This window comes from Mizuhopecten yessoensis, unplaced genomic scaffold (genome assembly GCF_002113885.1).
Source record: "Mizuhopecten yessoensis strain PY_sf001 unplaced genomic scaffold, ASM211388v2 scaffold7715, whole genome shotgun sequence".
Classification (NCBI taxonomy): domain Eukaryota; kingdom Metazoa; phylum Mollusca; class Bivalvia; order Pectinida; family Pectinidae; genus Mizuhopecten; species Mizuhopecten yessoensis.
The window spans coordinates 78,243-102,694 of record NW_018407186.1 but is presented as its reverse complement, the minus strand read 5'-3'; the positions used below and the strand labels follow the sequence as shown (position 1 = coordinate 102,694).

Here is a 24,452-nt window from a genome sequence, read left to right as displayed (position 1 = left end):
AAGATGGCGGACATGGTGTCTGCTTTTGAGGTTCTACCAGATAATATCGTGCTTAACATCCTTTCCTTCCTTTCTTGTGAAGATTTATGTGACATACGTAATGTTAACCATATGCTGAGAAGGCTTTCATCTGATAGGAGCCTTGTCTGGTAATATACATTCTATAAATAGTATTCAAGGTACATCGGTGTTTCACTACGACAAAAACAAGTCGTTGTCAGTACTGTGCTATATAGGACCACAGGGGCTTGCATAGTCTATAGACTTATATGATAAAATTAGCTTGAAATACCTATATATAAAGTCTTAATATATAGGTATTCCAAGCTAATTTTATCATATAAGTCTATACAAGTCCATGTGACTTTATAAATAGGTATTTCAAGCTAATTTTATCATATAAGTTTATACAAGCCCCTGTGGTAGGACGAGGAACAGTGATACATATGGGGTTCGAGGCTCTCCAGCCCTATGCTCTACCCCTGAGCTGAAGGGAAATCGAATTCCGTACAGCTGATGCTTGTAAGGCAACCTAATCATGTGCACATCTTTTACACTATTCTCCCCTTTTTTTCAAACACCAACTCAGGTTCCTTGAATCCCCGCCAAGGGTTCTCCTACAGGGCTCGGGTAAAAAGTTTAAAACCACTAGGCATAGCACTGCATGTGCCTAGTGTCAGAAAATATCCACTCGTCACTCAGAATTTTTTACTATATATACATGACCTGAGATGCAGACATTTGACTTTTCTTAAATCTTATTATTTTGTAACTGACCGTATTTACTATTATTAATATGAATAATATATGAATGAATTAATGTACAATTTGCCAAGCCTAAAATATAAAATTTCTCTTTCATCTATTATTACACTAACAGACGTCTCGGATTGGGTGCATCACAAAATACAATTGTTAGTTTTAAACTTTGATATAATTCAGTGGCGGATCCAGAGGGGTTTTTTGGGCTTCAGGAACACCCCNNNNAATTTTCTTTACAAATCATGTATTTTCACCATTTTCCTCAATTTTTCCCCACATGGAAACCCCCCCAGATAGGTCTCTGGATCCGCCACTATATATATATGCCACACAAATACTAGGACGTTATATTTTCCGATTTAGACAGTGGCAGCTTAAGCTTTAATTTATTGGTCATAATAAATACAATCTCATTCTGTGATGACACCTCACACATAAAATAATTGTCTTATTACGTTTCAGCGTCGTTGCACTAGTGTCAGTGATACTTTTCTGAAACTTCGTCGGAGGAAGTGAAATGTACATTGTTTGTTTCTACACATCAGTGCTGGGAATCGGTTGGTTTTGGAGGTCAATTATCAGACATTCAAAATCGATCAGTAATCGATTATCGGTTGAAATAATGCCAAATAGAAAACATTTAATAAATTGACATTTTGTCCAATCATTAATAAATATCGATATAACTATGCGTTAATAATTTTATCTAAGAGACGTTCATATGATGAGAAAAAGGTACTTCAGAAATTGACAATGACAGGTAGATTACCATTTAAGAAGTGAACATACCTTTTCCTATATCCTGCAGATAAGTCATGATGATAGCGATTGTAACACAAACAAATCAGGTTATGCATTTTGGGTTAAGTACTTAATATGACATTTATTATTGTTAATTAAGTTAACCTATTTGAAATTTTACATCCCACCATCCCTTCGCTGAAAAAGAAAGTGTTTTCATTCCATTTGCCGTACTTCCGGATTTCGTCAGTTATATATTTAGCCGTACATACAAAACACTACACTGACCTTTCATCACAGTGTGTTTAATATCTAGGAAAATAATTAAAAATCATGAGTCACTGAGGTATGGAATAAGATTGTCAAAGTTCATAACTGAGGCTACTTTTTATTAGATTTTTTAATTAGCTCATCTGGCACGAAGTGCCAGTACGTTGAGCTTATGGTATGGTGTGTTGTCCGTCGTCAATCAACTTTTTCTTTGAACAACTTCTTCTTAAGAACTGGAGGACCTAAGGCCATAGTATTTGGCCAGTAGGTACCTTGGACAGAGTGCTATGAAGTTTTCTCAAATAAATAACTTTCAATTTGACCTACTTTCAAGGTCACATGGGTTAAATATGTAACAACATTAACCTTTAAACAACTTTTTCTGAATAACCAAGAGGTCTAGCAGTATAGGTACATTGGACAGATTGCTATAAATCAAAGCTTCCTCCAATAAATTACTTTGATCTACTTTCAAGGTCACAGGGCTAAGATATGTAAATATAACTGGATCGAGACCCTGAGTTATGGTATTTGACCAGTAGTGTGCTGGGATAGACTTATATAAAGTTTCATTTAGTCTGGAAAATTCTTAAGCCAAGGAGAATCAATATATATATATGAGATTTAATTAATTTAACTTATACGAAAAGTGTTAAATGTTTCTAAAATAAAACAGTATGATAGCACTTGAACAAAGTTAACCAAATTTAAATGCTCCTCTAACTATTGTCAAACATCTCGTAACAGTATTGCATCTCAAATTAAATATTGAATGTTGGCAATGCAGAGGGAATTTAATTCCCTTTAGCTCACCGATCACTGGCAGAGCGTCCAACTAGGATTAGCCTGGATCAGGTTTGATCCCCTATGGAAGAACACTATTCTCTTTCCTGTTACAAATGGATGCCAATTGTGCTCCCTGGTAGTCCCTGTGGTGACAGGGAGTTAAAACCTGGGTAGTGGATTCGTTCGAGGGCGTACACATTTAAAAGGAGGAGGGGGGAGTGTGGCAGATTTTAATTGTAAATATAGGATTACAGTCGCCTTCTAGCTTCTAGCTAGAGTGAATTTCCCTTTATCTTAGTGGTAGAATGTCTGACTAATTAGTCTGGGACCCGGGATTCAATCTTCAGTGGAATCACACAATTCTCTTTCCTGTTACTATATCTAATACAGTCATAAATTAAAATGTAAAACAAAAACAAATTGATGTTGCTTTTTTAACAGGAGCAGATGGGCTGAGTTTTGTTTTAGTTCATTTCACTTGAATGTATATATAGAAGCCTGTACATTCAGGATAAAATCTGTAGAAAAAAACCACTCATGCCGCCACTATCCAGTGCCATGGGCACTTTGATTTTTCTTGGTCATTGACGACAAAACCCTCTTTGAATGCAGTGTTGGATGCAAATTGGTTTCCTAAAAAAACATTGTATTTAAAATCATTATTTTCCTCTCCTAGTGACCTTGCGTCCCCAGCCGGGTTGATCTCGGATAAGTTAGGGAGACGGTTGGCAGGATCTGTAAATCTTGTTTGATGTTTGCAGAAGATTCATCAGTATAAATTAAAGACAATAACTTTTGACAAATGTTGAAAAACAAAACTGATATGAAATTTTCAGTAAACAAAAAAACTTCAAGGCTGTAAGCTGAGTGAATATACAGTAGTACCGGTATATTGACCAATTTATCATTTTGTCACCGTCTTTTGATGATTGATGAGTCTCAAGTTCAATTCCAGATACTTTATGATTAATATTCATTGTGATATATTTAAAGTAAGTCTGTATAGAGCAATCAAATGCTCTTGCAAAATCTTTGGTATTGAAAAGAAAACTTAAATTGACAATTTACTTTTTCTTTCCAGGAATTCAGATTTTGAAGGATGTTACAAAACGAGTGAGGAGGCATTTGAGATGTACATTCAAGCTGGTGGTCCTCTCATTCATTGTTTGAACCTTAGTCACTGCTATTGGCTGTCTGGACGCAGTGTCTCTAATGCCCTGAAGCTGTGTATGAATCTCAAAGAACTGTATATCCTAGACATCAGTCTAACTGCCAAGAAACTAATCAAAATTCTCTGTGGTCTTCCAAATCTAGTCACGTTTGCCTTTACTGTCACCAATATGGATGAGTTTGATACAGAGTTGGAAGGGAATAATGCAGCTCGGCTTACAATGATGGGGATCAAGCACCTCACCATTCACTTTAAAGTACCCCTCTCCTTAAGGACAGAAGCATCTATCTCTGTGCAATTCTTGCAGAAGAAAACCACATTTTTCGAACATTGTAGAGACTTGGAGAGCTTCCATGTGCTAGGTCATCCAAATTTAGGTTGCGGTCTTCCAAAATTGCTCCTACAACCCAATGTAGACAAAGTTGAAAATTTGAAAAATGTGAAGGAGATTTCACTGAACTATGCAATAGACCCAGCTGCTAGGATATTCTATTATGGCACGTTGCTCTCTGTGGCAAAACTACAGTTACAGATGACTACTGTGCTAAATCCCTCTGCAAACTTTGGAAGTCAAATAAGGTCAGACTTTTGGAATATCTTTTGGAAGTCACAGTATCAATTGCAGAATTTGGACATATCCAGTATTTCTATACAGAAGATTTTCACACATGTGTTTGATCCAGATGTTCCAAAACCAAACTTGCAATACCTAAATTTGTCTGACACCTACTTCACTACCACAGAAGGACCTACAAGTAACCTTACATCACTTATATGTGTCTGCCCGAATCTGAAGAGTTTGAATTTGAGGAATAGTCAGATCATCTTCACCAACCCAAGTAGAGAGGTACATTTGCTACAAAATAAGGTCTGAAATTCCACTGCCAGTCTATACTAGACATGTACAAATCCACCAGCCAATTGTCAGGGGCAAGTACTTAAATCTAGTACATCGGCAAATACAAATTTTCAATACATAATATAGGTACAGATGTACATATATAATGTACTTTAAAAATATTGGTCAGACTATATATATATATATATAGTGAAAAATAGTTTTAAACGTCCATTTGACGGTAAAAATATACATAAAGCAAAACACGAAGACTAGTATAATCGGCTAGCGCTTTCGCCCATCTTTGGGCTCTTCAGGCGATTTTTGTACAAATATATATATATATATATATAGGAATTTTTCAAAATCTCAGCCAGGCTTTAAAATAGTTTGAAATACAATTTAGCTTCAAACTAATTCAAATAAGTACTGTAATTTCATTACACCTGAAAAATATAATGTTTTGTAGCATATATTGTACCGGTAATTAAGTTTAAATTGCTCGCTCAGTCTTTGCTTGGCAAAGGGACCAGTTGATCTTGAAACATTGCGATATGTTTATACGTACATATAGTGTAGAAAGTAAAACTTTAATATTCATATTTCTTAACTGATGAATCTTATTGAAGATAGCTTAGAAGCATAATACTTGTGTTTTTCAACCATAAATCAGTAAGGGATTTTGTTTAAAATAAAGAAGGCTTAGAAAGACATGTATATATATAAATAAAGTATTAAATACTCACCACTATTTCTTGACCTGGCAATTTTGGTGCCCTAATGATTTAAGTTATATTATTTCCAGACATTGAACAGAGCATGAGTCATAAAGTTGTCTTCCTTCCTTACTTGTGTTTCCATGATATTTAATACTAAAACACAGTGTATTAACAGTATGTTAATCCAGAGGAAGGAACTTCCTTTGGAAATGGTACCGTCTAAGATGTAATTGTATTTGTAGGATTTATATCTGCATTCATTACTATATAAGTGGGAGTGATCCCGTCCATCATTTAGACGTGTAGAGACATTATATATATACAAACAACAAAAGATGTATTTTCTCACTGCATTTGCTTATAATTAGATTATCAGTCCCCTTCCAGTTCCCTATAAGTTTGCACTCCATCCGTCTGTCCTTCCGTCCAAGAAGTCATGTAAAGACGATTATATTAGGATTCTGTTGTCACTAATTATTGTAAGGTTATGTGTAGCTTTATGTAAAAACAATTATATAAGAACCGTTATCAGTTAACCACTCCAGTTTTTCCATCTCGGGGAATATCCTGGAAACTGAAAGTAGTGAGGCATTTCCCTGGAGGATTATCAGTTTATTATGTCTCCCCTTCGAATGAAGGAAGACATTGTATTAGCACTACTGGGTTCTTCTTCTTCTAGTTCTTCTTATCGCAACTTGTCCGGGCCATAACTTTTGAACCGTTAAAGATATCTTGATGAAACTTGAGGTATGCATGCACCACTCACAGCAAGTGTTCAGTGCACTGGAATTAGGTCACTGTGACCTTCACCTCAAGGTCAAAGGTCTAATAAGTGCAACATTTTCAGTAAATTCTTGTCCGGCCTGTAAATTTTAAACCGTTAAAGATATCTTGTTGAAACTTGAAGTATACCTGCATCACCCACAGAAGATGTGCAGTGCACTAGAATTAGGTCTCTTGCTTTACTATATACAGAGTTATGGCCCTTTGTAGTCCGATTTAGTCGACGTCTGGTTGTTTGTTTCTGAAAATCGATTAATAGATCCTTGTTTAGTTTGACTAATTTAAGTATTAACAAAAAATAATTCATATACTTAGTGTTATTACTGCCGACAGCGAGTGATTGGTTGCCAGGTGGACCAGCTAGCCAATCAGAACTTGCGTTTCAATAGAAATGCTGCATGGCTCTGTCATTGCTTTTCAATATGGCAAACCAGGACATTTCAGAGATTAAACTCTATGATCATCCGGGGGCTACTGATTTAAACGTTCGGAAGGTATTGTTTGTCCTTAGCTGGATATAAATAAAACGCTTTGTCGAAAGTGTCGGCTATCTTACAAATAAAATGTTAAGTTTGACGGGGTGTCATCAGGTGAATACCAATCCATCACAGCATTTCTGAATACGAGATGCAGCTGTCGCAGCATAATTGACATCAATTGCAAACATCATCAATTTCATTTCCAAATACATATATTTTTCAATGAATATAAGGTTCTGTCAACAAACTTATTGTTTTTTGTATGAATGTTGTGTGTTATTAGCGAAATTCTCTAATGTCGAGGTTTCCCCGTTAATGATTTTTAGTAAAAGTAGTTTTCGGAAAGCGAATACCTGGTATAACCTTAAATTACTGAATTTAAGTTCAATTTGATCGATCATTAGTCGATCATCAGTCACTTGTCACTCGATTGGAAGTGATGATCGAGTATGAATTTAAAATCGATTCCTAACACTAGCTCTTTGTTTATTTTTAATACCGAAGTTTGTCCGGGGCATAAGTTCCATGTTATTATGTCTCCCCTTCGAATGAAGGGAGCCATATTGTATTAGTACTGGTATAATCAAACTTGTCAGGGCCATAAATTTCAAACCGTTAAAGATATCTTGATCGAGCTTGAACTATATCTGCATCACCCACAGAAGGTGTGCAGAGCAATATAATGGTAGGTCTCATGCTTCACTATATACAGAGTTACGGCCCTTTGTTTAATTTTTAGCCTCCCAGCTTCCTGCGCAGACGACACATCCACTTTCGTGGAATTCTTGTTAATTTTTTATACTGGAGTTTTTCTATTGGCTAATAAGGGGAGACATATGTTTTTGTTAACTAGTTTCACCTACGTTGACCAAACTTACCATATTTATGAATCTTACGAAGGCCATTCTCTTGCATAGTAATCGGGTCTCGTGCCCCACTATATATGGAGTTATGGACCTTTGTTTATTATGTTATTACTTTTAAACCTGCATCACCTACAGAAGGTGTGCAGTGCACTGGAATTAGGTCTCATGCCCAACTATATACAGAGTTATTGCCCTTTGTTTATTTTTAATACCGAGGTTTGTCTGGATCATGCATGTTATTTGTAGGTTCCATGTTATTTCACCTATGTTGACCAAACTTAGCATATTTATGTATCTTGGGAAAGGGGAATCTCTCACACTGAAATCGGGTCTTGTTCCCGACTAAAAATAGAGTTATAGCCCCTTGTTTATTTTTAATACCGAAGTTCGTCCACGAAAAAAAATAGGAGTGTCGCATTCTAAAGTTGAGTCCTGTGCCCCACTATATAAAGAGATATGGCCCTTTGTCAATTTTTTATACCAAAGTTTGTCTATTTGCTAATAAGAGAAGAGTTTCTAGCTGTTAACTATATCCTAATATGATAATTATTGTCTTTATATAAAGCTACACATAGCCTTGAGAATTTTAGTGATAACAGAATCCTAATATAATTCTCTTAACATAAAGCTTCACATAGAATTACGAGGTTTAGTGATAACAGAATCCTAATATAATTGTCTTTACATAAAGCTTCACATATATAACCTTACATGGTTTAGTGATAACAGAATCCTAATATAATTGCCTTTACATAAAGCTACACATAGCCTTATAATTACGAGGTTTAGTGACAACAGAATCCTAATATAATTGTCTTTACATAAAGCTTCAAATAGCCTTACGAGGTTTAGTGACAACAGAATCCTAATATAATTGTCTTTACATAAAGCTTCACATAGCCTTACATGGTTTAGTGACAACAGAATCCTAATATAATTGCCTTTACATAAAGCTACACATAGCCTTATAATTACGAGGTTTAGTGACAACAGAATCCTAATATAATTGTCTTTACATAAAGCTTCACATAGCCCTACGAGAATTAGTGACAACAGAATCCTAGTATAATTGTCTTACGTGGTTTAGTGATAACAGTATCCTAATATACAATGTAACTGTCTTTACATAAAGCTACACATAACCTTACGGGATTAAGTGATAACAGAATCCTAATATAACTGTCTTTACATAAAGCTATACATAGAATTACGAGGTTTAGTGATAACAGAATCCTAATATAATTGTCTTAACATATATAGCTTCACATGTACATGTTTGAAGTGGGACACACACATCCAGAAGATTGTTGGCAAGGCAAACAGGACGCTTGGCTTCCTGCGTAGGAACCTGCAGATCTCTTCCACCAAGATAAAATCTATGGCATACTTCGCGCTAGTAAGACCTCTGCTGGAGTATGCCTACACTGTTTGGGACCCCCACACCAAGGTGAACATCAATCAAATCAAGCAAATACAGAGAAGAGCAGCGCGGTACGTGACCTGCCGCCACAGAAACACCTCTAGCGTCTCCAGCATGCTCGACGTACTTGGATGGAGATCACTCCAGAAAAGACGCCATGACGCTCGCCTGGCTATGTTGTACAGGATCAACCGAGGCCTAATTGCGATACGTAAAGGTCGGTAGACTGCTATTACCATGCAGACTCGGTAGATCTGTCCATGCCAGATCCTACCAGCTCCTCGCAAGCAGGATCGACACAAGGAAGATGTCCTTCTTCCCCAGGACGGTGAGAGACTGGAACGCCCTCCCGCCAGACATCACCCTCACCGACACACTGGACGCCTTCAAGGCCAGTGTGTCAAAACTCTGAGGTCTTTTGTTTTTTATATAGTTTTTATTAACTTTTTAACCTTTTGACGTCAGTCCAGCACCATGCACACCACCTAGGAACATAGCAGAATCTTCAACCTGTTGAAGGAGCTAGGCTATTACCAGGCAGAAGCAGAAGAAGCCTTACGAGAATTAGTGATAACAGAATCCTAATATAATTGACTTTACATATATAGCTACACATAGCCTTACAAGAATAAGTGACAACAGAATCCTAATATAATTGACTTTACATATATAGCTACACATAGCCTTACAAGAACTAGTGATAACAGAATCCTAATATAATTGACTTTACATAAAGCTACACATGTACATAGCCTTATGAGAACTAGTGATAACAGAATCCTAATATAATTGTCTTTACATATATAGCTACACATAACCTTACATGGTTTAGTGATAACAGAATTCTAATATAATTGTCTTTACATAAAGCTTCACATAGCCCTACGTGGTTTAGTGATAACAGAATTCTAATATAATTGTCTTTACATAAAGCTTCACATAGCCTTACGAGAATTAGTGACAACAGAATCCTAATATAATTGTCTATATGTCAAGGTACACATAATTGATAGTCCATGATCAGTTTTTCTAGAACCTGCCTTGAGGCTTGCATTTGGTAGGCCCTATCGACACCTGTACCTGTCTTAGCAAACCAAAATACACAAAAGGTACTTTGTTGGACTGTTTCAGAAGGTAGACGTAGCTGGAATCTCTAGTCTTGTGTCAACATGTCGCTGTTTGTCTGAAGTCAACCTAGGTGGGATACACATGCATGATCCGGAGGTCTTGTCCAGGGTGTCACAGCTGTTGGCTAGCTGTCCAGGTAAGCCAGATAAAAATCTCAACTACAGACAAGTGATCACATATAAGGATGCTTTACTCTTTTTGAAAATGATTTTTTTTTCTACCAGTTAAAAAAATGAACTGCATTTTGGATCAGGGCTGCCACTGGTCAGCGCGAGCTGTACATCTGCAAGCCATTACTTTTGTCTGAGTTGTCAAGCCATTACTTTTGTCTGAGTTGTCAAGGCAATTCTTGCAAGCTTTAGACAAAAGTAGATATTATAACCGGTGTTGCATCAGTTGTATTGGGCCCATTGACATTGAGGAAACAGATCCTGATAAGTGAATCACAAGACGAGTATCACTACATGCACATTGGCTGATCAGGAAGACTATTGGATCACTTTGTTCAAACACTACTGCGCATGCATCCGACAAATTTACGTGTTCACCTTATCAAATCTTGTGCATGTGATCTTTGTTTACCTTTTACAGTATCAGAGCGAGCATGAATATGTCGGATATGTTGTACAGTCAAGCTTGTGTTAAGAGGTCACCTACGGCAGATCATGATGATGGCTGCTTAATCAAGGTTCAACTATATAAAGGACATAATCCAAAATGTTTTATAACATCGATCTACCAACAAGTTTACATAGAGCAAAATTCGCTTAAATCAGTGTTATAACATGCTGATGAAAATCTTTGAAATATTGTAAATACAATCATGTACCTATATATTATTTCTTACAATATATAAGATGTAATATTCAATTAATATGATATCATTTAAATGCACCAAATTTTTAAGGATTTGACTTTGAAATAAATAGGAAAAATAGATGTACTTTGTGTCGTAAGTTTGACATCATGTTTGGTATTATGTTTTGTGGGAGTATCATACTATAATATGATCATGTTTGATTAAGAAGTTGACCTATATATATATATAGCAGTTCTTGCATTAACTTACTTAGATCACTGTATGTTTACAAGTCCTGCTTGAGGGTGTACTATTTCACGATTGATAGCAATTGTAATCCAGATGTAGTTAATATGGGCAGATTGGTTGAGTGGTTAACACATCGGCCTTCCACGCAGGCGGCCGAGGTTCGATCCCCGAGGTCGTCCCACGCATGGAATATCAGAGAAAGTGTTTTTCTCCTGCCCACATGTACAACTCCAACAACCCAGGTGGAGTATAAAATGGTCTGGGGTGGATGACTTGCAGTATCTGTGATGTAGCATTCAAGTGAGGTGGCACTATAAATGATGCCGTTGGAAGCACGGTCCCACTACAAACAGAACACATTACATCTCCAGCACACACGCAGGCATACACATAGGGAGATATTAGCCAGGTGGCATAGGGCTAGTAGTTAGCGCCTGATAAGGCAGCTCCAGCAAATTCCTCAAAATTGTATATCCTAATTGTATTAATTGTATATCTATAAACTGTAAAGCGCTTTGGAGTGGCTTTTTAGCCCACCATCATCTGATGGTGGGCTATTCAAATCACCCTGCGTCCGTGGTCCGTCGTCCGTCCGTTGTCCGTCGTCCGTCGTCTGTCCGTAAACAATTCTTGTTATCGGAATTTCTCAAGAAGTACCAGAGGGATCTTTCTCAAATTTTATATGCAGGTTCCCCTTGGTCTTTAGCTGTGCAGGGCAACTTTTGAGACTGATCGGATAAACAACATGGCCGACAGGCAGCCATCTTGGATTTTGATAGTGAAAGTTTGTTATCGCTATTTCTCAAGAAGCACCAGAGGGATCTTTCTCAAATTTTATATGTAGGTTCCCCTTGGTCCTTAGCTGTGCAGGGCAACTTTTGAGACTGATCGGATAAACAACATGGCCGACAGGCAGCCATCTTGGATTTTGATAGTGAAAGTTTGTTATCGCTATTTCTCAAGAAGTACCAGAGGGATCTTTCTCAAATTTTATATGTAGGTTCCCCTTGGTCCTTAGCTGTGCAGGGCAACTTTTGAGACTGATCGGATAAACAACATGGCCGACAGGCAGCCATCTTGGATTTTGATAGTGAAAGTTTGTTATCGCTATTTCTCAAGAAGTACCAGAGGGATCTTTCTCAAATTTTATATGTAGGTTCCCCTTGGTCCTTAGCTGTGCAGGGCAACTTTTGAGACTGATCGGATAAACAACATGGCCGACAGGCAGCCATCTTGGATTTTGATAGTGAAAGTTTGTTATCGCTATTTCTCAAGAAGTACCAGAGGGATCTTTCTCAAATTTTATATGTAGGTTCCCCTTGGTCCTTAGCTGTGCAGGGCAACTTTTGAGACTGATCGGATAAACAACATGGCCGACAGGCAGCCATCTTGGATTTTGATAGTGAAAGTTTGTTATCGCTATTTCTCAAGAAGTACCAGAGGGATCTTTCTCAAATTTTATATGTAGGTTCCCCTTGGTCCTTAGCTGTGCAGGGCAACTTTTGAGACTGATCGGATAAACAACATGGCCGACAGGCAGCCATCTTGGATTTTGATAGTGAAAGTTTGTTATCGCTATTTCTCAAGAAGTACCAGAGGGATCTTTCTCAAATTTTATATGTAGGTTCCCCTTGGTCCTTAGCTGTGCAGGGCAACTTTTGAGACTGATCGGATAAACAACATGGCCGACAGGCAGCCATCTTGGATTTTGATAGTGAAAGTTTGTTATCGCTATTTCTCAAGAAGTACCAGAGGGATCTTTCTCAAATTTTATATGTAGGTTCCCCTTGGTCCTTAGCTGTGCAGGGCAACTTTTGAGACTGATCGGATAAACAACATGGCCGACAGGCAGCCATCTTGGATTTTGATAGTGAAAGTTTGTTATCGCTATTTCTCAAGAAGTACCAGAGGGATCTTTCTCAAATTTTATATGTAGGTTCCCCTTGGTCCTTAGCTGTGCAGGGCAACTTTTGAGACTGATCGGATAAACAACATGGCCGACAGGCAGCCATCTTGGATTTTGATAGTGAAAGTTTGTTATCGCTATTTCTCGGGAAGTACGGGAGGGATCTTTCTCAAATTTTAAATGTAGGTTCCCCTTGATCCCTCGTTGTGTATGTTATATTTTGAGACTGATCATAAAAACAAAATTGATTAAAAGACAAACTAAACAGATCTTTCTCATATTGCAATGACTGATTCTATTTCTTTCACATTAAGTACTGTACTAGTAAATATGTGAAATGACAAACTCACTTTGAAGGTTGGCTTTCATACACATCAGTATTGAGTTTAGATCAAAAGTTACCTCAAGGTGCATTTACTGTTAACATGACTCGATCAAACAGATTAGAGGAAAGAAGAGAAAAGATCGAACTGACAAAGAACTAATGAAGATGGTACAAAGGTGGGCGCCAAGATCCCCCTGGGATCTCTTGTTATGTTAGCTAGATAGGGCGCTATATCAAATGTTGTATTTTATTATTATTCATATTCATGTTAGGTTTAAATGTGCGAATGAATCTCCCTGCAAGCTCAAACAAATATCTATGTTTGGCAAAAAGTAACTGATAGTCAGTAGCTCAGACTTTATAAAAGTTCCAGGACAAACATGTCAAAATCTCAAATTGTTTAAATTAGGTACAAGGAGAAACTGATTATTGCAAAATGTTATTGCATATAGCAAAGTGCTGGATTTAATTTAATAGCATTATCTTTGGCAACATTTTCATATGATTTTGCACATGACAACAATGTTGCGCACACACTTTATTCTGGATGAGCTAATAAAAATGTTACCTATTATGAAGTTATTTTAAAGGGGCTATTTAGTCAAATAACAACCAGAAAATTGAGTCGATACTGAAAATATATATCTTCTAACGAAAGTTTACGTTGTTGATAATGACATGACGATGCATATTTTTTTTTTATGATCATTTCTGTTAAGTCAATTGGTAATAATTTACATAATGAAAATTTTGTAAAATTGCATTCAATATATAATTTACAATGTACAACATTGATTTGTTAAATAATAAGTTGAGGTGTTTTACAGCAATCACTATCGTTCTAGGGCTACAGAAACATACAAATATATACCAGTATACAAAAGGCATATAAATCCACAATTAACATGCATATCATTAATCTTCAAATACATATTACAGGGCAACATGGCATTTATTATAAATGTACAGTATATATATATATGCATGAATTTATTATCAACTTTATTTATGCATGGTTTATGCAACAGTATAACAACAAAGGTTTTAGGTAGAACAAGGATTTGCCTGATAAGCTTTAATTTATTGTTATATAATACTTTTTGTTTGTGTATTTGTTCTTTCAGGTTTGAAGTCCTTAGCTGTTTCATGTTGTTGCTGTAGTTACCAAAGTGCCAAATGTAAAGTGTCTTCGGCCTCTGCTGGAGGAGGCCCACCGCTGAAGAGACAGAGAACAGGGGTAACTAGTGCCAAGGTAACAGTATGTGGTTAATATGGGAGTAATAGAATCTCTCACAACCTTGGGGGTGAGATAGGGGAATCACAAACCAAGGGGGAACATTCTTAAGTTGCCAAACATGAGGCTTTGCCAATTAAGTGTTTGACAACTTAAGAATCTTTCCTCGAGGGTTGAGAATCTGCTATCTCTCCCTCAAGGGGGTGAATGATTCTTTTTCTCTTACCCTGTTCACTCATTATGTATCATATACATAATGTAATGTTAACGTTGCATACTAAATTCAGGGTTGACGTGATGTTGATAGATTGTTGACGTGACACCATCGTATTGTTGATGTGAAGTCATACCATTGTTATGAATTGGGGAATCCCCCCGTCTCAACCCTAGGGTGAGACAAGGATATCTCACACTGGTAAAAGTGTGGAGACACCTGTCCAGGGTAAAATAATGTATGGTGTATAGCGACTGCAAGTCAAGAGGCGATTATGAAACTGGAAGTAGAACAAACTGAACACACTACCAAACAGTATACCATCAACTGCCTATTAAAAACCCATGACCACATCACCATTAAAACCCCATTAAAAAGCCATTAAAATGTGCAGTGTTAATGTGGTGATTATTGGCAAACCCATTAATAAAACTGATTTAATAGCCATTACTTGGAGATTAATAATGGGCACTACTTTCAGACCTTTATTAATGGGCATTAACACTGGTGTGAGTTAATGCCCATTATTCACATGGGTAAATAAAAGGGTTGTTAATGGCATTATCTAATGGCCATCAATGGTGGGGAACCACATTAATGGCCATGAAATAACCAGTAAAATGTGCAGTATTAATGGCCCATTCACTTTTTGAATTAATTAATGGGCAGTTTAATGGCCATTGTCATAAGGTAATGGCCATTACTATTTCACCACCCACCATTGTGTAATGGCCTTGAATTTATTTTTAAACTACAAAAACAATGAAAACCAATCATGGCCATTACATTTCTCATGGCCATGGGATTAGATAAACAGTGACATATATATTGTATTATATGCAAGAAACGCATATTAAGACAGGATACCTTGAATTGCACAATGATGTGTTATGCATGATGCATCATTTGACAAATTGACAAGACTAGTTCTATTCAAGGAACCCTTTTTTAATCTAAGTGCTAGCAGAAGTACAAGCTTCATGTTAAGGAAAACCAACTACAAACATATATGTACTGGTATATTTAGTTGCATAATTTAAAAAAAAAACTTTTTCAGTGGCAGATGATTATAAGATCAAAGTGACTGTGTGCATTGTACATGTACATGTTTATTGACGGAGGAAACCAGAATAAACTACCAAATGCAACTGGAAAATCCACTACATCCCAATTTTCAAGTAAACAGTTGCATTGTTCATAAATGACAATGTTGATTCAACATACAGCTGTCTGTCTGTCCCAGTATTAAATTCTCCAATTTGTATCGTTATACATGGACCTTTATAAAATTACAAAAGCTAATTTATTCTACATACATGAAAAAAATATCCGTGGATATATAACAAATATACAAACACATATTCTTACTAGAGTGAGGGTACCTGATTTCGTACACTTTTGAAACAGATTTACATATTTTTTTACAAATACATCCCCAAGAAGATCGGATCTACTTTGACCTAAAAGATGTATGCAATCTGCACTATATTCGGTAATGTGTCGTCATATGCGCAGAAATTTACTGCGCAGGGGATCTTTCTTTTACTATCATTTACTTCCACGTTTGGCGGCAGTTGGGGACGTGATTTCTTACACTCTACAAATGTGCTATTCTTAGTAAATAAAGCGAATAGAAGTATATGTCGTATGAATTCAATATATTTCATTCAGATTTGTCGATTTTCATAGACCAGAAATGTTTTTGAACGAATTATGATTTGTTTATAAAAAATGTGTCCTTTGTTGGTGGTGACATCGACCCTTTTGTGGAAAAATATCAACTATATTGATAACTAACATATTCTAATAGCAATTATTTCATTGGATGTTTTATAAAACAATTTCAATGCTTCAAAAGGTTTTTGGGGCCAAAAACAAACAAATATTTTAGATTAGTTTCGAAATAATGACTGTTCCCTATGATAGGTGCCCTGTCATTGAGACGGCGTGAGACGCCGATATTTATTAATATTATATTTGAGCTTCTTTTTGATATCTTCTCGATGCAAATAGTAAAATATTGTTTTATATAAATTATCTCAAAGTGATCACAAGAAAATTGGCTAGATTCTGTTTTAAATGGTAATGCTTTAAAGTTACATTGGGCCCATCTTGCAGATGACAGCTCGACTCGCTAGTTTCGTTTTGAAAACGAGGTTATTTGGGAAATCTATATTTAGCATCACCGAAGAAGGACAATAGCGGTGGTTTGCTGTTGGAGCAATTTTATGCCTCCATCGAAAGTGATTGGTTAAAAAATAAAAAAATAAAAATTTAGTGTACGAAATCACGTCCTGTACGAAATCACGTACCCTTACTCTAACACGATATAGTAAGCTTATAAACACCGAATGAGAAATTAGATAAATTCAACTTAAATTGACATGTCGTGTATGACAAATGTACAATATTACTCAATATTAATGACTAGAAGAGACATATAACACATATTTGTCAATAGTTACCTTATTCGTTGCCGCAGATGTAAAAATCTGTCTATGTATGGTGGTACCATGTGTTTCTAAAATGGCGTCTTCTAAAGCTCTGAGGCAATACTAAACTGTGGACGGTAATGTCCGGAAAGGCGTATAAAATAACAACCTACTCGACCGGGTAGATAAATCCGGAAAATACCATATCGATGTACTACATACATATTACAATTGCTGAGTTGAACTCAATACTTTATATTTATGTATTCTACAAATAAATCACTACTTAAAATAAATGTTCTTTTTTTTAATATGAAACTCCCCACCCGATTGCACCCGACAATCGCTATGCAACTAAAATGTCACTGGGAATTTGTAAACTAAAGATATGACTTTCAATAGTTCAAGTAGAGTTAGATTCCACGTTCACCAACGTGGAAGCGTTTCACATATTAATTAAACATTGTTCACAGTTTGACAATTGTCACAAATCAACCACTGAGCAGCACAACTAGTTCAGAGATTGGTCTGGTGTATTTTGTGACCTGGCCGTTTTTTACTGTATATCCGGTTAATACCTTTTTTGCTAACCGTCACAGCCCTAGCTTGAATTTGATGTGTTGTGAACAATTGTGTACACAGATGTTTACAGAAAGAGAAATAAACATATGAAGTTTACATTGATTGTTAATTTCCCATTTTTTAGTGGGAACATTCCAGTGTATCTCTTGGGTCTCGAGTTTTCACATTGCAGTTGATAAGATAGCCCAAAGCATGTTCTACTATAAAGCCATTCATGCATAGATCTATCTTTTTATAATAACCAATAATAACTTCAACACAACCAAGGGTTTACCAATTCCAGGCTGAAGACTCTCTTCTTATAAGTTGTTCAATTTTGGTCATCGCCATCATTTGACAGTTCCATATGGCAGTTACTACTAATACATGTACTAGGATGCCTTTTGACATGACCTCGTGCCACATGTGGAGTGGAAATGCTAACTTAATAATGTGGAACACCTGATTGTATCTCTGGTTGTTATGGTTCATGTTGTCCTGTGTCTGTGTTTTGCCTTTTCTTTTTTATGTTGTCTTTTGTCCTGTTGTTTTTGTTTTTTAAACTACTCGATCACTGATTTACTGACTGTTTTTTCCTCTTAATTCAATTTCACAAGAGCCAAAAAAAACCCCCAAAAAAACAACTTATTCTTTTATGGCCATTATTATGAAAATTTACTTTAATTCCAAATATTCATGACCATTACCTACAAGAACTGGTGCAGTTGCCTTGTTAATGGTCATTAAGGTCATAGGAGTGTATTGCTAAACGGAAATAGGAAGTACATCCCTAGTTGAAAATCCAATGTAGGGAGACAGTATCACAATTTCCGCATACTCTAATGTTTAATATTAAACTGATGAATATTGTATGCTTATTATTGACAGAACAGTGTGTTCTTTCAATATTAAAGTATTGCAAAGCAATCCAGGTATTAATTCAGTTGTTTTTTAATCAATGAGTCACATGTGTCCATTTTTCTGTACTTCAGGAAACCGGCTACCTATTTAACTACTGTGAAGTTTTTCAAGAACGATAACTCTTGCATGCAATTACTATGTGTATATGGTTTTGTTCTGAAATGTCAATTTTTAACCGTTTATAGATGATTAATTTTACACAATTTCAGCATTTATGAAATTGATATACATTAATGCAATACTAATCTATGTTAGTATAATTTTTATTGAAATTATTTTGCAAAATAAATGTGTTTCAATTTTTTTTTCAAAATTCAATCCTTTTTACATAAAATCCATTTAAAATCCTTAAAATTCTGACAACCTATATTTTTTTGTGGCAGACATTTTTTTTACTTCAAAGCAATATAACTACAAAATTTGAATAAATTCTACTGAGAAATGGCGACACAATCCTATTACCTGAAATAAAATCACACATCTTGCCTAAATCAACTAATGGCCATTACACAAAAATGGGAGGCAATTATTTCTCAAGATTTTCTTTCATGGCCATTACATGCACCCAGTTAATGCCCATTATCATACCTCAAACAAAAACTAATGGCCTTGAAGTATTTCCCATGAGGATTTAATGCCCATTATAGTAATTTTTAATGGCTTTTTAATGGGTATTTCCATATATTTGCCAAAGTTAATGGGAATTCATTAATGACCATTAGAAATTTCAAACATGAATTAATGTTGTGTTCTAATGGGTTCATGGGGTTTTAATGGGTTGTTAATTTGTTTTTAATGGATTACAGTTTAATAGTGACATGTGATTGTTTGCCTTATTTTGAGCAATTGGGACTATTCATATTCAAAATTCCTATTTTTGGCTGTGCTTATCTGATACAGTTTTCAAAAATAAGTATATTACAGCAATATGAAATGTGGATGTTAATTTAGTATCGTTGATAATGTTTTTTGTATCATAACTGGTGATGATATGTTTGGATTGTAGCAGGTGGAAATTGTCCTATTAATAACAAAGCCGTTTATAATCATAACAATAGAGACATTCTGAAATATTCAATAAAGTACACATATAAAGCTCTTAATGTCATATACAAGTAAAATACAAAACAAAACCATTCTTAAATAACTGACCAGTACTTCATAAATAACAATTACAACGCCTCTTGGTTTTAAGATCCAAAGGGCCAAGTCAGCTTATGCCGTGGTGCGGCGTCCGGCCGTCGTCCATCCGGCATCAATATTTTACTTTAAACAACTTCTTCTAAATAACCAAAAGGCCCAGGGTACTGATATTGGGCCTGTAGCATGCTGGGATGAAAGGCTACCAAGTTTGTTCAAATGAATGACCTTGACCAACTTTCAAGGTCACTGGGGTCAGATGTCTTAAAATCTCCAAACAACTTCTTCTCAATAACTGAAAGGCCCAGGGTGCTGATATTGGGCCTGTTGCATGCTGGGACGGGCGTCATGTGTTTAAATCTTTTAATAGGTTCTTATGAATCAAACACAGATATTCTGCCTGTAGCTGTATTTTGGTCCACTTTTAAGATTACAAGTGTGAGATTAATACCAGGTGAGCGATGCAGGCCCATTGGGCCCATTGGGCCTCTTGTTTATTTCTGGAATTATATGATAAGGAACTATACAATTAAAACAATATAATCTGTCACTTAGGTAAAATACCATTTTTAGCTCACCTGGTCCATCGCCCGTCATCTGTCGTCCGTCTGTCAACTTTTCCTTTAAAACGCTACTAGTCATGAACGACTGAGCAGATTTTGACCAAATTTGGTCAGAAACATCCTTGTGGGAAGGGGAACAAATTTGTATAAATGATGGGTCTGGTCCCCCAGGGGCCTAAGGGGCGGGGCCAAATAGGGGAAACAGAGCAAATTCTTTAAAATCCTTTTTCTTATGTAGGAATGAAAGGATTTGGTCCATATTTGGTCTGAAGCATTCTTGGGTGAAGGGGAACCAATTTTGTATCAACGGTGGGTGTGGTCCCCCTGGGACCTGAGCGGCGGGGCCCAATAGGGGAAATATAGGTAAAACCTTTATAACCCTTCTTCTACCATAGGGATTAAGTTATATTATCCTAATTTAGTCTAGAGCATCCTTAGGCAAAAGGGACTCAATTTCGTTTAAACAGCGAGTGTGCCCCCCCCCCCCTGGGGGCAGAAGGGAGGGGGCGCAATAAGGGAAACAGCAAATTCTTTAAAATTCTTCTTCTTCTGTAGGAATGACAGGATTTTTTCAAAATTTGGTATGAAGCACTCTTGGGTGAAGGAGAACACATTTTGTATAAACAGTGTGTCTGACCCCCCTTGAGGCAGAGAGGTGGGGCCCAATAGGGGAAATAGAGGTAAAACCTTTAAAATCCTTCTTCTACCATAGGGATTAAGGGATTTTATCCTGATTTAGTCTGGAGCATCCTTGGGTCAAGGGGACTCAATTTTGTATAAGCAGTGGGTGTGGTCTCCCAGGGGGCAGAAGGGCGGGGAACAATAGGAGAAATAGAGGTAAAACCTTTAAAATCCTTTTCCGACCATCGGGATTAAGGGATTTTATCCTTATTTAGTCTGGAGCATCCTTGGGTCAAGGGGACTCAATTTTGTATTAACGGTGGGTATGACCCCCTAGGGGCAGAGGGATGGGGCTCTGTTTGAAGTTTGTTCTCGCTCTATCTCAAGTGCTGGATAGATCTTTCTGAAATTTTATATATACTTACAGCACCTACATTGTACCATGGAGTGCTATATCTTTACTTCATACCAATTATTTTAAACATATTCAGGTGAGCGATACAGGCCCTATGGGCCTCTTGTTACAATACAAATAGAAATACACACCAATTAATTTACATTTCTCTAGAAATTACGATAATATGATTTAGAATAATACAACACATATTATAACCCATGTCCAAAGCTGTCGTCTCACATGACGATACAATTAAGTACAATAAAGGCAATAGAGTAAACTAATTCATGTTCATAAATAATCAACTAAACAAAAGCATAATGTTTACTCCAGAGACTAGCTTATTACAATATAAAAATACATCACATGTAGTGTGATTACAAATACCTGATCCTTCATATAAGTATAACATAATTTATTTTAGTGCATTTGCATGGTCATTGATGAACGATTCATTATTTAACCATTCACACTTATCATACAAGCAGGGACATACATACTGGGAAAATATTGAATATAGTGAAAATAAAGAAATCAAACCAAATTGAAATAGACATTATAACTGACTGTAATAGAACTTTTAAACAAACTCTGAAATATTTGGATGTGTTCGTCTTTCAAATATGAATTTCAAAAGAGACTGGAAACTAAAAGAAACATGCGAATCTGACTAAACAAACTTTCAACCAACCAAATAATCTCTTCAAAGACCGTCAAGTTTGTCACAAGTCCAACCTGTCGCTGACCACAAAAGTTGAACTGATCACATACTGAATGCCACAATACATGTTCAGATACATACACACCACATAGTGCCACACCGAATATATTCTGCACCGAATGTAACGATAAAATATTACAATTACATTTTACCTTGCTAATTATACAAACAATGGTTATACAATCATATATTTATATAAATATAGCAAATGTCACTAATTTGATAAATTATATAGTGTGAATACATCTATTTATTCTACACATACATTCTTCTTTAATTGAAATAACTCTGTTATATAAACTAAGCTTTATTGATATCTTTTCATAAATTTTCACCAAATCCTAATCACAACATAAAATTAGTAATCTTAAAGTCTTTAAATGTAATAAGTAATGAAAACTCATATGTTATTAAATAGTGGTTTTACAATTTATCAAGTTCATTGAATATTGGTTAGTTGGACCAGCTAACTTATTAATCAAGTACAGATTCTATAATCAATTTTTGTCGGAAAATTTATTTTTAGATATAATCGATTATTCCCAGTTCTTTTCTGTTGAATCATTGTGTTGAAAAACTCATAAAAAACATGCTGTACAGAAAACAATGATAGCGAAAGTGAGCATATAGGAATTAAATGGTACTTGCTCAGTAAAAGGGCTGTCACACTAAGGCCGCATTCCCACGGCGTCCAAGAAAAATCCAGAACACCGATCTGCACGCAGTGGAATCGTAAGCATCGCGGCGGCAACGCAGTGATATCGCCAGTGAACGCGGTGGGATCGCATAGAACGCTCGGCGTTCTGATAAGAGCGCAGTGAGGTTGCTGTAGCAGCGCAGTCTCCTACAACGCCACAGGATCGCAGCGGGCACGCACAGAGGTCACAGTTTCTCTTTCATCTGTAAAGATACAAACAATTGTTAAATTTGGATAAAATTAAGCACAGCACCTATGAAGACCTGAACCAAAAATACTACTTAAATTCTAGTAGCAATCTATTAGAATATTAAATTTAAACATTGGAATAGCAAATTATATTGGAGGAATGAAATGTTTTAGGACAAAACTCACATATATTGCTTCTGTTTGCGGTGGGCATTTATCTTTCCCTGCCTTCTTCACCTTTCTACCTCTTTTGGCGGGCATAGTCTCATTTGTTCGAGAGCAAATGGAAGAATGGAGAACTGATGGAGATATTGTTTTTATAGGTAGTGCAAAACAACACGCCATCTCGCAGTGTGAGCGCCGTGAAAGCACCGTACACATGCAGTGCGCGCGCCGTGAGAGTGCAGACAATCGCCAACTAGAACTCCCTAGGAATGCAGTAGAACGTCATGGAGCTCCGTAGAAACGTCAGGGGGCTTAGGGGCGGGGCCGGGGCCCAATAAGGGAAACATAGCAAAATATTCTTTAAAATCCTTCTTCTTTTGTAGGAATGAAAGGATTTGTTCCATATTTGGTCTGAAGCATCCTTGCGTGAAGGGAAACCAATTTGTATAAACCGTGGGTATGGCCCCCCAGGGGCCTGAGGGCCGGTGCCCAATAGGGGAAACATAGCAAATTATTCTTTGAAATCCTTCTTATTCTGTAGAAATGTTGTATAAACGTTGCGTGTGGCCCCCCTGGGACCTGAGGGGTGGGGCCCAATAGGGGTAATAGAAGTAAAACCTTTATAATCCTTCTACCATAGGTATTAAGGGATTTTATCCTAATTTAGTCTGGAGCATCCTTGGGCAAAGTGGACTCAATTTCTTATAAACAGGGAGTGTGGCCCCCCCTGGGGGCAGAAGGGAGGGGCCCAATAGGGGAAACATAGCAATTTCTTCAAATATCTTCTTCTTCTGTACGAATGGCAGGATTTTATCCAAATTTGATATGAAGCATCTTTGGGTGAAGGGGAAACAATTTTATATAAACGGTGTGTCTAACCTCCCTGGAGGCAGAGACGCGGGGCCCAATAGGGAAAATAGAGGTAAAACCTTTAAAATCCTTCTTCTACCATAGGGTATAAGGGATTTTATCCTAGTTTTGTCTGGAGCATCCTTCGGCCAAGGGGACTCAATTTTGTATAAGCAGTGGGTGTGGTCTCCCAGGGGGCAGAAGGGTGGGGCCTAATAGGAGAAATAGAGGTAAAACCTTTAAAACCCTTCTTAGATCATCGGGATTAATGGACTTTATCCTTATTTAGTCTGGAGGATCCTTAGTCCAAGGGGTCTCAATTTTGTATTAACGGTGGGTATGACCCCCCTAGGGGCATAGGGGTGGAGCTCTGTTTGAAGTTTGTTCTCGCTATATCTCAAGTACTGGATGGATCTTTCTGAAATTTCATATGTACTTTAACAGCACCTACCATGGAGTGCAATATCTTTACTTCATACCAATTATTTTACACACATTCAGGTGAG

The 24,452-nt window shown here is 36.6% G+C and overlaps 1 protein-coding gene across 2 annotated transcripts in view; it reads left to right on the top strand.

The window, feature by feature from the left end:
- LOC110454201 (F-box/LRR-repeat protein 18-like) overlaps window positions 1-24,452 on the top strand; it is a 38,918-nt gene continuing 14,466 nt past the window's right edge. Inside the window, exons 1-4 of one of the 2 annotated variants that reach the window (XM_021503579.1) lie at window positions 1-149; window positions 3,641-4,577; window positions 9,967-10,099; window positions 14,367-14,479. In XM_021503579.1, coding sequence (XP_021359254.1) covers window positions 4-149; window positions 3,641-4,577; window positions 9,967-10,099; window positions 14,367-14,479 — 1,329 coding nt within the window. In that variant the 5' untranslated portion in view covers window positions 1-3. Of the gene's footprint in view, window positions 150-3,640; window positions 4,578-9,966; window positions 10,100-14,366; window positions 14,495-24,452 lie in introns of both variants that reach the window. The other variant, XM_021503578.1, reaches the window with a different exon arrangement.